The sequence below is a fragment of the Ornithorhynchus anatinus genome, chromosome 13 (genome assembly GCF_004115215.2).
Source record: "Ornithorhynchus anatinus isolate Pmale09 chromosome 13, mOrnAna1.pri.v4, whole genome shotgun sequence".
NCBI lineage: Eukaryota > Metazoa > Chordata > Mammalia > Monotremata > Ornithorhynchidae > Ornithorhynchus > Ornithorhynchus anatinus.
This window is the reverse complement of record NC_041740.1, coordinates 34041609-34055900: the sequence shown is the minus strand read 5'-3', so window position 1 is coordinate 34055900 and position 14292 is coordinate 34041609. Positions and strand designations below refer to the sequence as shown.

At 42.8% G+C, this 14292-nt stretch overlaps 1 protein-coding gene and 1 non-coding gene across 9 annotated transcripts in view; both read left to right on the top strand.

The window, feature by feature from the left end:
- The window catches only part of CELF2 (CUGBP Elav-like family member 2), a 484640-nt gene that overhangs the window by 83330 nt on the left and 387018 nt on the right, over nucleotides 1–14292 (top strand). For 3 of the 8 annotated variants that reach the window (XM_039913825.1, XM_039913823.1, XM_039913824.1), the window contains exon 2: nucleotides 11297–11367. The exons of the other annotated variants lie outside the window; for them this stretch is intronic. In XM_039913825.1, coding sequence (XP_039769759.1) covers nucleotides 11325–11367 — 43 coding nt within the window. In that variant the 5' untranslated portion in view covers nucleotides 11297–11324. The remainder of the gene's footprint in view (nucleotides 1–11296; nucleotides 11368–14292) is intronic. 8 annotated transcript variants of the gene reach the window in all.
- Nucleotides 5877–6014, top strand: LOC114816310. Its single transcript, XR_003764074.1, has one exon. It is a non-coding gene; the product is annotated as a small nucleolar RNA SNORA7 (small nucleolar RNA).

The window sequence follows — 14292 nt, the reverse complement described above, 5'->3', positions numbered from 1 at the left end:
GGAAATGGGGTGCTATCAGAAGTAGGTTGTCATTCTCCCAGAGAATTAGTTGGTAAGTTGTGGAACTTGGGAAGCATCTTTCAGATTTTAACTTGGAGGGCTGACCGACTGGTCAATAAGTCCAGAAGGACTGTGCTGGAGGCAGACTACTAAAGAGACCTGGGCTCGGCACAGGTCTCTATCAAGACATAAGTCTAAGGCCACTTGACCCTACATCTTAAGAGCATCTTATCTAAAACACCTCCTCATAGCTCCCTTCTTGGGAAAACCCCCTCAAAGTCAACAGAGTAACCGTTTGGTCGAAAATCATCTAGTTTACCCTGCCTTCAAGCTAGTCTCCTCAGACATGGTGGAAGGAAATAGTTCAACCCTGCCAAACCTTCTCAGCCAATGGAATGAGCCTGGGGTAGCCCTGTCTCTTTTGCCTCTAACAACTCCCTATTTTGTGGTAACTGTTCATTCATTCATTCATTCATTCAATAGAATTTATTGAGTGCTTACTATGTGCAGAGCACTGTACTAAGTGCTTGGATCTGTTAAGGACTTACTTTTTACCAAGTACTGTTCTAAGCACTAGGGTAGATACAAGTTTATCAGATTGGACACAGTCCCTGTGCTACATGGAGAGCACTGTCTAAATTGGACAGAAGAAGGTTTCATCTCCATTTTACAGATGAAGTAACTGAGGTATAGATAAGTGACTTGCCCCTGGTCATACAACAGATAGGTGGTGGAGCCAGGATTAGAACCCAGATCCTCTGACTCTCAACCCCATGTTCTTTCCACTAGGCCATGCTGCTTCCTGAACAACTAAATGGTTGAAACATAATTTAGAGTTATTCTTCCTTTCTCCCTGTGATTTATGGAACTGTTTCCAGATTTCCAAAAGGTTTGATGGGATGTTTGATTTTCTTTTTTTTTTTAACCTCACAGATAGAATGTTGAGCAGCAATCTAAGCTGCTAAAGTCTCTGATAAAGAGCATCACCTATAAGCATTTTTGACAGCCCATGTCACTATGGATCTTTTTTATCATCCTCCTTTTCACTACACAACCAGCACACTAAGTTCAGCTGTGATTAATAGGGCTCTTTTTCCATTGACTTCATTGGGACCGAATAGCAAGAAAAATGTGACTCCTGATAAGTTTCAGGTGATAAGAGCCGGGTTATTGAAGTAGTTTGGGCAGCAGTTTCAATGCATCTGATTATGACAGTGTGGAAGCTTGTAACATTCAATTGAGTCCAATAAGCCTCATGTTCAATAGGATGGTGTGAGGAAGAATAACAAACAGTGGCTATAAGAGACCAGCACCTGATGGAGATTAGATATTTGGCAGCTGATGGGATTTCTAACCATGATGGTTCTTACACATTAGGAAAAGTCCTTTTCAGAGCTATTATCATGAAGATTTGACAGGGAAATTCTGAATTTAAGAGTTAAAAGTGATCGAGGGAGTCTTGCTTTCTAACTCCAAGTTGAACCAGTCAAGTTACTGGGAGATACAGCAGTTCTATTCCTCGCATTGTTGTATGTCTAGAATGGGCTTAGAAAACATGGGCTGAAAAGTGAAGTGTGTGTTTAAATAAATTGCGTTTAAATTTTCAGAGTTGCTAAGTTTCAGGAAAGCATTTGGCAAAAGGAGTTCCATGACTTGGGATAAATTTCAAGGGCAATTTGCTTCTTGCTTCAGGGTACAAATTGATCTCTAACTGTGTACCAAAGGAAGAATGGTATGAGCATTCTTCATATGCATCTGCACAATTGTTGATGATGTAGTTTTGAGGAAGGATAGATTAGGTTGGGGGCTCTTCCTCTAGCTGAAAATGGTCAACAACTTTACAGTGACTTATAAAACAAGGAGATTTTGGGCTATCCTCTAGACTGTAAACTTCTTGTGGACAGGGCAAGTGTCTACCAACTCTGTTATATTGTACTCTCCTGAGTGCTTGAACAGTGGTCTGTATCCAGTAAGTGCTCAATAAATATGATTGATAGTGATCTTTATCCAAGCAACAGTGGGAAAACAGATTCCATCTTAGATGGACCACATATGGTTGCTCAGAGAAGAGGCCTTGCATGGTGAAACAAAACAAAATAAAAATCCCTATTATCCTCCTGGAACTTATTTTCTATTCAAAGAATGGAAAATCTTAATGGAAAAATCTGTTTTGATGAAGAGCTCAGAAGAAGGCGGTGAAACTTAAAATCCTACTAATATAAAATGTTCATGTGGGTAGATCCAACAGAGAAAAACTAAGCCTCAGGGATTTTCAGGCTGAAATCCATGGATTTGCTTACTGGTTCCTTTCCCTCTTCCCTGTAATTCCATGTGATAGAGGCAGTTTTCAGGGGTTAATCTACACGTAATGAAATTTCCAAGAAACCATATAGAGTACGTTGCTTATGGTACCCTAGTGTTCCTCTAGTTCATTCAGGGTGGTGGTAAATAGACTATCACCTCATAGGATGTATGTTGCTTTGGTATCACAGTAGGGTACAGTGTGGTTGATTGGTGTTTATAGCAAGGGATTTTGCTTAAACCTTTAGCAGTTAAAGTCTCTGCCCCAAATGGTCAGGATCCAGATTTTAAGGCTTCTTCTATTGATGCCCACAGCTCCTACCTACTTACCGGTACGACCTTCACTCCTACCAAAACTCTGGTGCAGCATTTGATTCCGGTCCATGGTTTAGTGAGAATAATATTTTTTTTTAAAACCCACCCTACATTTTCCTTTCCTACCCATCCCACTCCTGCTAATAGTATATTTACCCACTCTTTTTGAGCAAACCCACAAAATAGTACAAGAAATCAGATTCTCTGAGTCTGAGTTAAAACACTGGTTCTTAGGCCAGGGACTGTGACTGTATCCCTTCTACTTCTATTACACAGTCCCAAGCACTTAGTTTACTTCTCTGCTTCTAAGAGGTGATCAGTTAACACTGTTACAGCTCCTAACTACTTACCAGAATGACCTTTACTCTGACAAAAACCCCGGCACAGCTTTTGATTCAGGGTCATGGTTTAAGTATTGATAAAGAAAAGCTATGTTTTCCTTCCTTTACTATCCCTCACCTGTTAATGGTCTATTTACCCATTTCTGTACAAAGAGCAAAAAAACTGGATTCTCTGAGACTGTTTGAGTTAAAGCACATGTTCTGAGGCCAGGGACTGTATCCCTTCTACTTGTATTACATTATCCCAAACACCCAGTACACTCCCCCTAATACCCACTTCCCATTACTTTCTACCAGCATATGGTATTTCCATTAGGTGAGAGAAGCGGGGAGGAGGGCATTAGCCTTGGGAACTCCTATACAACTTTCCAGGGGCAAAGAAAAACTGTAAGCTCCTCACGGGTTGGGACCGTCTCTACCAATTCTACTGTATTCTCCGAAGTCCATACAATCAGAGAACAGTAACTATCACCGATTGCAAAATAGAACTGATACGGTGAAACACAGGTTGATTTCCTAACCTGTCAGTAGATATCGACTCCCCGCCAACCCTGTAGGAAGCAATCCTGTTTATTGAACATGTAGTCTGTCCTGAGCACTGTGCTAGGCACTTTGAAGAGAATGATACAGTAGCATAGATTCCCCACCCACCAGGAGATCACAGGCTAGGAGTCAGTACTCCTATACGTATCTGTACAATCAATTACTTCATGTACTTGATTTTAGTTTCTTTCTGCCTACTAGATTGCACATTTCTTTTGGACAGGGATCATGTCCACCAAATCTATCATACTCTCCCAAGTGCTTAGTAAAGTGCTCTAGGCTCTCAATAAATATCAGTGATTGATTAACTTACAAAGAAGTCTTTAATACCCTAAAATTTCATTGCATTTCCTCTAATGAGGAGTAAAATAGCAAAAACAAAGGGAGTAGGGTTGGAAAGTCTAGAGGAGAAGAGTTGAGAAGAGAGAGTCCTTTTCTTAGCTCTGAAACCTAATAATAATAATAATAATGATGTTGGTATTTGTTAAGCGCTTACTATGTGCCGAGCACTGTTCTAAGCGCTGGGATAGACATAGGGGAATCAGGTTGTCCCACATGGGGCTCACAGTCTTAATCCCCATTTTACAGATGAGGGAACTGAGGCACAGAGAAGTTAAGTGACTTGCCCACAGTCACACAGCCGACAAGTGGCAGAGCTGGGATTCGAACTCACGAGCTCTGACTCCAAAGCCCGTGCTCTTTCCACTGAGCCACGCTGCTTCTCAACCTGGATTCTGAACTCATTCATTCATTTATTAAATCGTATTTAGAGAACTTTCTGTGTGCAGAGCACTGTAATAAGCGCTTGGGAAGTACAATTCAGCAACAGAGACAATCCCTGCCCACAACGGGCTCACAGTTTAGAAGGGGGGAGGCAGACATCAAAACAAGTAAACAGACATTAGTAACATCATTAGAAATAAATAAAATTATAGATATATACAAATCATTAATAAAAACAAATGGAATTATAATTATAAATATGTACATCTGTACACAAGTGCTTTGGGGCAGGGAAGGGGGAACAGCAGAAAAAAGGGTGCAAAGGCAGTGAGTTGGGGCGATGGGGCGGGGTGTAGAGGAAAAAGGAGGGCTTAATCTGGGAAGGCTTCCTGGAGGAAGTGATCTTTCAGTAGGGCTTTGAAGGGGGGAAGTATGATAGTTTGGCGGGTTTGAGGAGGGAGGACATTCCAAGTTAGAGGTAGGGTGTGGGCCAGGGGTCGACGGTGTGATAGGCGAGAACGAGGCTTATGGGGCGCGTGTGTGTGTGTGTGTGTGTGTGTGTAGAGAGAGATATATAGTAATCACCTCTGGTCATCTTCCCAAAATGATAGCATCTGGTTGGAAGCCACCAAATCACTCCGCGTCAGAGAGGTCGAATCAGGGCAACTTTAATGAGCTAGGATTGAGCAAGTTTGGCAGACGTGGGAGAAAGTGTGATGCTACTTTTCTCTCTGGAGCAGATGTTAAAGTTGGGAATTAGAAGATAAAGTGAAAGCTTCAGTGAAATCTACCTTTCCATCAATCCATCATCATTATCTTGCTATATTTAAAAACTCGAGCTCCTCCACGTCATCTGTCAGGTTGGTATACACTTTTGGATCCTCTCCCTGATGGCTGGAACAGTCAATCCATTGTCTTATTCCAGCTCTTACCTCCTCTTCCTAGACTTTTTCCTTGCCACTCTTGCCGGGATTCCTGCGTTAAGCTCTTGGCTTCCAATCTCTATCCTCTGCTTGGTCCACGGAAAGCCATCTCATGTCTGTCACCTGTCCTAGTTCTGTCTGCTGCTCCCTGCAGGGAGCGCCAGACCCCAGTCTCAGTCTCTGTGTCTTAATTTTGTCATCACTGGGGTACTGGGCCTGATCAGGCTCCCTTCCCTAGATAGGAAGCTTTTTGAAGGCAGGAATCGTATATGCTTAGTGCAGTGCTCTGAAAAGAGCAAGTGTTCAGCTCGAGGCAGTGCTCTGCACAGAGCAAGTGCTCAATACATGTTATTAATTCATTGATTGCCCTCTCTAGGGAGCCACGAGGAGTGATTTCCATCCTTCTTTTCGTTACAATGTTGACACAGGAACTGCAGAAATCTTCCTGCCCCACCACCTGACAGCGTGGCTTAGTGAAAAAAGCTTGGGCCTGAGTTCTAATCCCAGCTCTGCCAACTGCTCTGCCAATTGCTAGCTGTGTGATCTTGGGCAAGTCACTTAGCATCTCTGTGCCTCAGTTTCCTGAACTCTAAAATGGGGATTCAATACCTGTCCTCCCTCCCATTTAAGATTGTGAGTCCCATGTAGGAGAGGGACAGTGTCCGACTTAATTGACTTGTACCCACCCTAGTGCTTAGAACAGTGTTTGACACATAGTAAGCTCTAAACACCCCTCTCAGGATCGCACCTGGAGAGTTTCCACTACTCTACCAGTCTCGGCTATGAGAGGGAGAGTCAAGCAGAGGCCTACCCATTTCATTCCTAACTTGGGCAGTGACTAGCGAGTGGAAGGCAATCTGCTCCAAGTCAAAACTCACCTGTGCTGGGCAACAGAGGCATGGGAGAGAGTCGAGGGCAGAAGCTCAAGTTTACTGTATGGAAGAAGGTGATGTTAATCCACCAAGAAAACTCTATGGATACACTACCAGAATGATTGCAGATGGAGAGTGGGGCATTCTGGGAGACATGTGTCCATGGAGTGGTTTTGAGCCAGAAATGACTCAACAGCATAAGAGGAGACAAGGTCTTAACAAGTAACATAAAACAAACAAACGTCCCAAGCAGCTGTGAACCAAAGGCCTCTGGGATATCCACCAGTGCTCAGACTGATGCTGATGGAGCCAGCGACCACTGTAGTAGAGCCCAGAAGCACAGGTAATGGAGATAGGGAACCAGCTCCAAGGGCTGATGTGAACCCAAGAGCTCAGTGCCATCAATGACTGTAATTGCTTAATTTATGATAGGTGCTCACCCAGTGCACATATCAAACAAGGCTTTCAAAAAGAGTGTGCCAGAATTTTAATCCTCACAAAGGAATATTTCCTGTTCCCAAGGAGCTCGCATTCAAAGATGGTTAACTCAGATGTTAACTTAGAACAACAAGGAAAAAAACTGCAAGATACAGATACTCAGAGGTCAGCTCTGCCCAGAGTGAATCAGAGACCTAAGCAATTGTCCACAGAAATTGGGCAGCCCAACCGGAAAATTCAGGCCAACCAAACTCACTTTGGGACAATCCAGATTGGCCGTCAGTTCTGCCCAAATTCCCCAGATCACTACTCACGCTCCTCTTAGCTGGGCTGGCCAGGCATATGGCGCGGGGCATTTTCTGGATAAACAACATGTGACATTTGAGGAAAGGAATTATGTTTTGTAACCATGTGGATGTTTCATGTAGGTTAAGGGTGGGGATGGGAGGCCAGCACTGGAGGGAAGGGTGGGAGGAAGAAAGGGAGACTCCTGGAGTGCGGATGGGGCAGATCTGTTTTCCCATTCTCCTAATTTTTATTTGATCCTCTTTCTTTTCATTCCAATCAAGCCCTTTGGGCCAGTTTTTATAACACACACAAATCTCCCTCCAACAGTTTGCTTTGATATAAGGCTTAACAATGAAAGCTCTTTATGTACATCAACAAATTAGTCCATTCCAAACTCCTAGGAGGTCTGTCCATATGATTATCCTTGGTTCCCAGAGAAGGAACATTTCCTACACTTACAAGAGAAAGGGCAAGGCTTTTGTTCTAGGCCCCACCACGGATCACTGGGAGAGTTGGAATTCTCAATAGGGATTCAATTGGCTTATTCTTCCTTCTATTTAGACAGTGAGCCCTATGTAGGACAGGGTCAGTGTCTGACCTGATTAACTTGTATCTGCCCCAGTGCTTAGAAAGGTGTTTGGCACATAATAAGCACTTAACAAATGTAATAATAATGATAATAATGAATATCAGATCTCTGATAAGCTCCTCTACTGATCATCAGAGTCTCCATGTAATAATAATAATAATAATGTTGGTATTTGTTAAGCGCTTACTATGTGCTGAGCACTGTTCTAAGCGCTGGGGTAGACACAGGGGAATCAGGTTGTCCCACGTGGGGCTCACAGTCTTCATCCCCATTTTACAGATGAGGGAACTGAGGCCCAGAGAAGTTAAGTGACTTGCCCACAGTCACACAGCTGACAAGTGGCAGAGCTGGGATTCGAACTCATGAGCCCTGACTTGCTACTTTGCAACAGTAGTGAAGGGAGCTGAATCTCACATCACTTCAAAGGATTAGGAGACCCTTTTGACTCAATAATGGAAAGAGCATTGGCCTGGGAAGTTAGGAGACCTGGCTTCTAATAGTGGCTCCTTCACCTGCCTGCTGTGTGACCTTGGGCAAGTCACTCACCTTCTCTGTGTCTCAGTTTCCTCATCTGTAAAATGGGGTTGGAATACTTGTTCTCGTTCCCCCTTAGACTGAGATCCCCTTGCGGAAGAGGGACTGTGTCTGAACTGATTTATCATGTATCTACCTGAGGGGTTAGGACAGTGCATGCCAGCCACAAAGTAAGCACTTAACAAATACCGTGGTTGTACTATTATTAACCAGAAGCTGAGCTCGTGTGGCTTGAGGAAAGTGATCAGACAAGTGGGTAGCTGTATATGGGTCAGTAAGTATATATCCCTCAGCTTCAGACTCATTCTGTATTTATTAAGTGCTTATTGTTTGCGGAGCACTGAACTAAGTGTGAGATGGAACAAGGGTCCCTGTGGGATGATAGTTGAGGTTTAGCAACCCCCATGGTTTACTATTCCCCTCAGGAATAGCACTCAGGAGGCAGAAGGGCTTAGTTTACTGGAACCAGCTCATACCGGAGTGGGATGAATGAAGCCCCAGCTCCATAACACCACCGGCCGCTGTCCCATTCTAGCTCTAGCTTGGGGTTCCCTGAGAGGTGACATGGAGCCAAGCAGCTGGAGACCACTCATTCCTGGGCCCAAGGAGTCTGCAGGGGTGGTTAGGAGCCCTCTCTAGCTTGGAATGGAGCTTCCTGCCCACATCGGGCAGCCCCAGAGAGAGCCGGCAGCAGCAAAACTCTGGACCTGAGGAGGTTACCTGCTTCCTCAAGTAACCGAGGCCATTCTGAACAAAACTCCCAGAAGTGCTGTGTTCTGGGATACTGCGTGCTGAAAGAAAGATATCATAGAGAACATTCTCCCACCCCTTTACACAGAACGAAACAAAGATATCATAGAGCTCACTCCCCTACCCCTTTAACAAAGAAACAGTGGTTCTGAATAGATGGGAGTAAGTTAGCGACAGAACTAGGCCCCAACACAGAGCTTTTGACCCTCCATCGTGCCCCATCCATGGGACCACACTACTCTGACATCCTTGTTATATCAAGGTTTCATCAGCAGCCTCTTGCAGCATGGCTAATCGTCTAATTTCATCTAGGTATCCATCTGGAATTAGGCCCTGGGTCTTCAAACTGATCTTAGAGATAACATACGAGAATGAAACTTCTAAAGGACCCCCCAGCCCCTCACCCAGGGGGAGTAGCAGAGACCCTTGAAGGCCAGGATGTCGCTTCTGTAGCTGCACCTTATTAAATAACAGAAGGAATAGATGGAAACTCGAGCTTGCTGGAAAAGAGCCATTAAGTCAAACATCTATCTCCAGTGGGCTGACTTCCTGAGCCTTGCCAGCTTTGGGAGAAATAAGGGAATCCTTAAGATGGACAGAAGATAGTGAAACTACGTAAGCAACTGAGGAGACTGTAAATCCCCTGGGGGTTGAGAATTTCTGGGAAAATATGGTGAGCCAGGCATCAGATAGCTCTGAACAAATATCATAATTATTATCATTACATAATATATAATGTAATTACATATAATAAAATTAAAAATAAAGTCCTTAATCAATGTTACTTATATAGTGCTTACTATATGCAGAACATTGTACCAATCTTATTTACTGAGTGCTTACTATATACAGAGCACTGTACTAAGCACTTGGGAGAGTACAATGCAACAGAATTAGCACTTTCCTTGCTTGTATTGAGCTGACAGTGTAGAGGGCAAGACAGACGTTAATAAGAATAAATAAGTACTTTATAAAAATAAAACCACACTAAAAATTGCATTTTTAATGATTGCCATCGTAGATGGAATGAATGGCCTGAAGATGTTCTTGGTCACCCATTGATTGGGTAAAATCCTGATGGAGGAGAGGGGAAGAACACAAGGACTCAACCTCTAGTAGATACTGATGGATTTTTGGCTGTACTCTCAGGGCTTATACTGAGAAGGGTTAGTTGAGGCTCAGGCAGGTGGAAGTGGGCAATTGAAAGGGGTAAGAAGCTGTGTTAACTCATTCCTCTATTAGTATTATTCAGGTGTTCAATGCAATCAAATTCAGTGTAATTGATACAACATTGTCCTGAAATGAACATGGTACAAAATACACTTTTCACCTCAAGCAAAATTTGGAAAGTACAAGTCCAGCAAAACAACATAGCCTCCAAATGTACTTTCATGTGTTCTTTTTCTCCTTTAAAAAAATGTTTTTTAAATGCTGAATGCAGCCCTAGAGCATTTAAGCAATGAAACCTTCAATTTGTTCCAATAATTCCTATACAGCTATATGAGGTGAAAAAGGTTAATGATAGAATTTTTATAGTATGTTCTATTGACTATAAATGGCAGATCTGACAGTTAAAATGAAAATTGTTCCAGAAGAAACTTTAGTCAAACTAATTATTTGAGATGTTATAAGGATGTATAATTATATTCTTCACCTTTTTAAAAAAAGTTTTATTACAAATGTGCTTTTAAAGAACAAGTAGAGAAATAAAAGCTGTAATTGTTCTTAATTATAGCTAACTGTAATTGCACTCAATTGCAATATGCTGAATATCACCAATGGCTAAAAAATCCTGGCATACATACAGTTCACATGCATTCATGAAATGAAGTATGGTTTTATGAATATTCCCTTATCTGTAATTTAGCTCTTTTACTTCGGAGGACCTGTGTTCTAATTCCAGCTCCGCCACTTGCCTGCTGAAGTCACCTAACTTCTTTGTGCTTCAGTTTCCTCATCTGTCAAATGGAGGTTCAATACTACTTCTCCCTCCTAATTAGATTGTAACCACTGTGAAGGAAAAGAACTTTGACCTTTCTTGCTACCCTGTATCTATTCCAGAGCACAGTGCAGAGAAACAGCGTGGCCTAGTGGCAAGAGCACAGGCTTGGGAGACAGAGGATCTGGGTTCTAATCCCTGCTCTGTCACTTGTCTGCTGGGTGACCTTGGGCAAGTCACTTAACTTCTCTATGCCTCAGTTACCTCATCTATAAAATGGGGATTAAATCTCTGAGCCCCATGTGGGACAACCTGCTTACTTTGTATCTACCCCAGCGTGGCTCAGTGGAAAGAGCACGGGCTTTGGAGTCAGAGGTCATGAGTTCGAATCCCAGCTCTGCCACTTGTCAGCTGTGTGACTGTGGGCAAGTCACTTAACTTCTCTGTGCCTCAGTTACCTCATCTGTGAAATGGGGATTAAGACTGTGAGCCCCATGTGGGACAACCTGATTCCCCTGTGTCTACCCCAGCACTTAGAACAGTGCTCTGCACATAGTAAAAGCTTAACAAATACCTACATTATTATTACATTATTATTACCCCAGTGCTTAGATCAGTGATTGGCACATAGTAAGTACTTAAATTCCATCATTATTATTATTATTACTAATGCAGTTGGCACAAAGCAAGCACTTGACAAAAATTATTAATATTATTCCATTACTGTTGATTTAATCTAGATCTTTTCCAGTTATAGTAGAGATTTAAATGTCCTGTGTGGATGAGCATGGCACAGAAGGTTTTGTCGAAGGTTAGTGCAAACTTTTCTCATAAAGAGGGAACATTCAAGGTTGTTAGATTAAAAAAAACTGAACATGCCTCACTATAGTTGGATACTTAAGTCTTTGCTCTTGAAAGTAATGATCGATGCCGAATGTTCCCAGTGACTTCCAATCAAAGACTCGTAGGATTTCTAAATGTTAAAGTCCCAGCATCATCTCTCTCAGGTGACCTTTGAGGCAAATTCATTTTCACTTGGGTGAACATTTCTGCACATCATCCTTAAGAGTCTCCCAAACTGCCTCACCTCCTTTCAGTCCCCCTGGCCTAGAGCCCCCAGTTGGAATCTATCTCACCCTGGCCCAAGGGCAAGCTATTGATAATAATATAAACCTTAATGATGAACTAGCACTGAAAAAAACCTGTGTTTTCATTTATGAACCACAAATTGTGTGCCCAAACAGGGTGCTAAATGTTGGTGCAGATGTGTGATCCATTCAGTGCTCACAGGCTAAGAGGCAGGGAGTACACATCCCCATTTTACAGTTGAAGAAACTGAAGCACAGGGGTTAAATGATTTGCCCAAGGTTATCCAATTGGTAAATTTTGAAGCCGTGCCTAGAAACTGGGTTTTCTGACTCACAGACCCATGAGCTTTCCATAACTAGCCTAGCCATGTGTGGTTTAAACACAATCGATTTATCTTTTGTGACTGTCTCCACAAAACTTTAACAAAAGGAGCAGTTCTGTGGACTCAGTACTTCATCATTCCAGCCAAGAAGCTCTTGAGTTCTGGCACACTGGAGAAGGGAGCTGATGGCTTAGAGGCGAGAGCAGAGCAAGAAGATCAAGAGGAATCGAAGTCCAAGAGCTGGGTTTTGAAATCCCCTCGGTCAACTCTAACTCATGGCAATTAAGTGGGTGCTCCTCTCCTTTGGACTCCCTCGCGTGAGCCTATTAGGGTTGATTTTTAGGCAGCCACAGGTACAACCTCACAGAAAGACTGTGTTTTACGGGCTTGTGTTTTTATGACTGCTGTATTTTAGCTTTGCTGCTACTCCTTTGACCCAAGAACTTATCCTATCCTGCCTTGACTACTGCATCAGTCTCCTTGCTGACCTCTCTGCCTCCTGTCTCTCCCCACTTCAGGCCATACTTTGCTCTATTGCCCACATCATTTTTCTAAAAAAATGTTCAGTCCATGTTTCTCCACTCCTCAAGAACTTCCGGTGGTTTCTCATCCACCTCCACATCGAACGAAAACTCATTATCCTTGACTTCAAAGCAGTCAGTCAGCTTGCCCCCTCATATCTCAGCTCATTGATTTCCTACTACAACCCAATACGCTCACTTTGCTCCACTAATGCCAACCTGCTCACCTTCTTCTATCTCATCTATCTTGTTGCTGACCCTTCCCCCCGGTCCTGCCTCTGGCCTGAAAATCCCCTCCCCCATCATATGCAACAGACCCCCCCACTCTCGCCACCTACAAAGCCTAATTAAAATCACATCCCTTTCAAGAGGTCTTCCCTGACAAAGCCCGCATTTCCCCAACCCCCTCTCCCTTCTGCTTCACCCTTCCACTTGTGTTTATATCCTTCGTTCACCCCACCCTCAGCCCCACAGCACTTATGTACACATCCCTAATTTATTTTAGTGTTTGTCTTCCGGTCTAGATTGTAAGTTCCTCGAGGAGGAAAGATGTCAACCAACCTCGTTATACTGTTCTCTACCAAGTGTTTAGGATTGATTGCTTTATCCCAGTGAAAGACTATCCCTTCATAATCCCAGAAAGAAAATAATTTAATAGTTCTCCTTGACACTTGGAGGTTTTAAAAGATGAAAAGAGGGTACCGAAATCAAGAGACTGCCTTCCTCCACCCGTAGGTTTAGATAAACAATAGTTACACTGAACTCTCACCTGCTGAACTCCAAAGAAAGCCTGGGTTTTGGGAAGTCCTGCAGGATGAGTGGTGGTGACTCCTGTTTGAATGGCTGCTGTTGTTGTGTGGAAGTTGTTTGTGTTTTAGTCTTCAGAAAAGCTCCTACAATTCGGCTCATAGAATGGGTTTGCTCTCCTCGATGTTCACATGCAGCAATTGACTGTCATGTAATAAAATATTATTTCTGGGCAACGTTTGTAATTACATTTAATAATCAGCTCTCACAGTCCAATAATATTAAGCGGAGGAGTCTCTTTAACAAACTATGATAAATAGCTCTTTGCAGAACTGTTGTACTTGAAGAAGCTTTATAGCTCTCTCTCTAAGATTTGTCATTTTCTTAATGCAATCTCCAAAAAAAAAGGGAAGTCTCCTAAGCTTTTCTGTATGCTGTGGCTGATTTTTTTTTTCCTCCTGTCTGGGAACATAGCTTGGTAAATGAAACTTAATGTGCCATTTCCAGGCACAGTGACACTCCTCCAGGGCTGGTTACATTTGCCATTGCTAAAGTCTAAATAAGTGAGTTTTAACGAGCAAGAATGCTTGCTAATGGCTGATTCAGGTACTTAGTAATCCTTGTTATTTAAGTGTGGTAGAATCACAGAGCATAAATGGTATGATGATTAATAGATATTCCTGAGCACATATTGAAATGTACTAGTTCCGTTAATGGCCACGGCTATTTTAAGGAGGGACTCTCCTGATAGGTGGAACCTCTAGCTGAGCTGCATGTCAAGATGACATTTATGATGAAAAAACCCCCAAATCCCCAAACAACATTTTTAAATTTCTGAAAGGACAACAACCCAAGATAGGTATCAAGTCTCTCTGTGAGCAAGAGCTGAGTTGGTGTTTTGCGGGTTTGATTATCAGACGTCTCTGATAGACTCATTTCCAAAGCTTCTCGAGCACTGGGATGCAGACAGAGGCACGAATTAGTGCCTCTTTTGTAGGAGTAGCTGAAAGCCAGGCAATAGTTGGCTAAAATAACACTGTGTTGGAATAAAAATCAT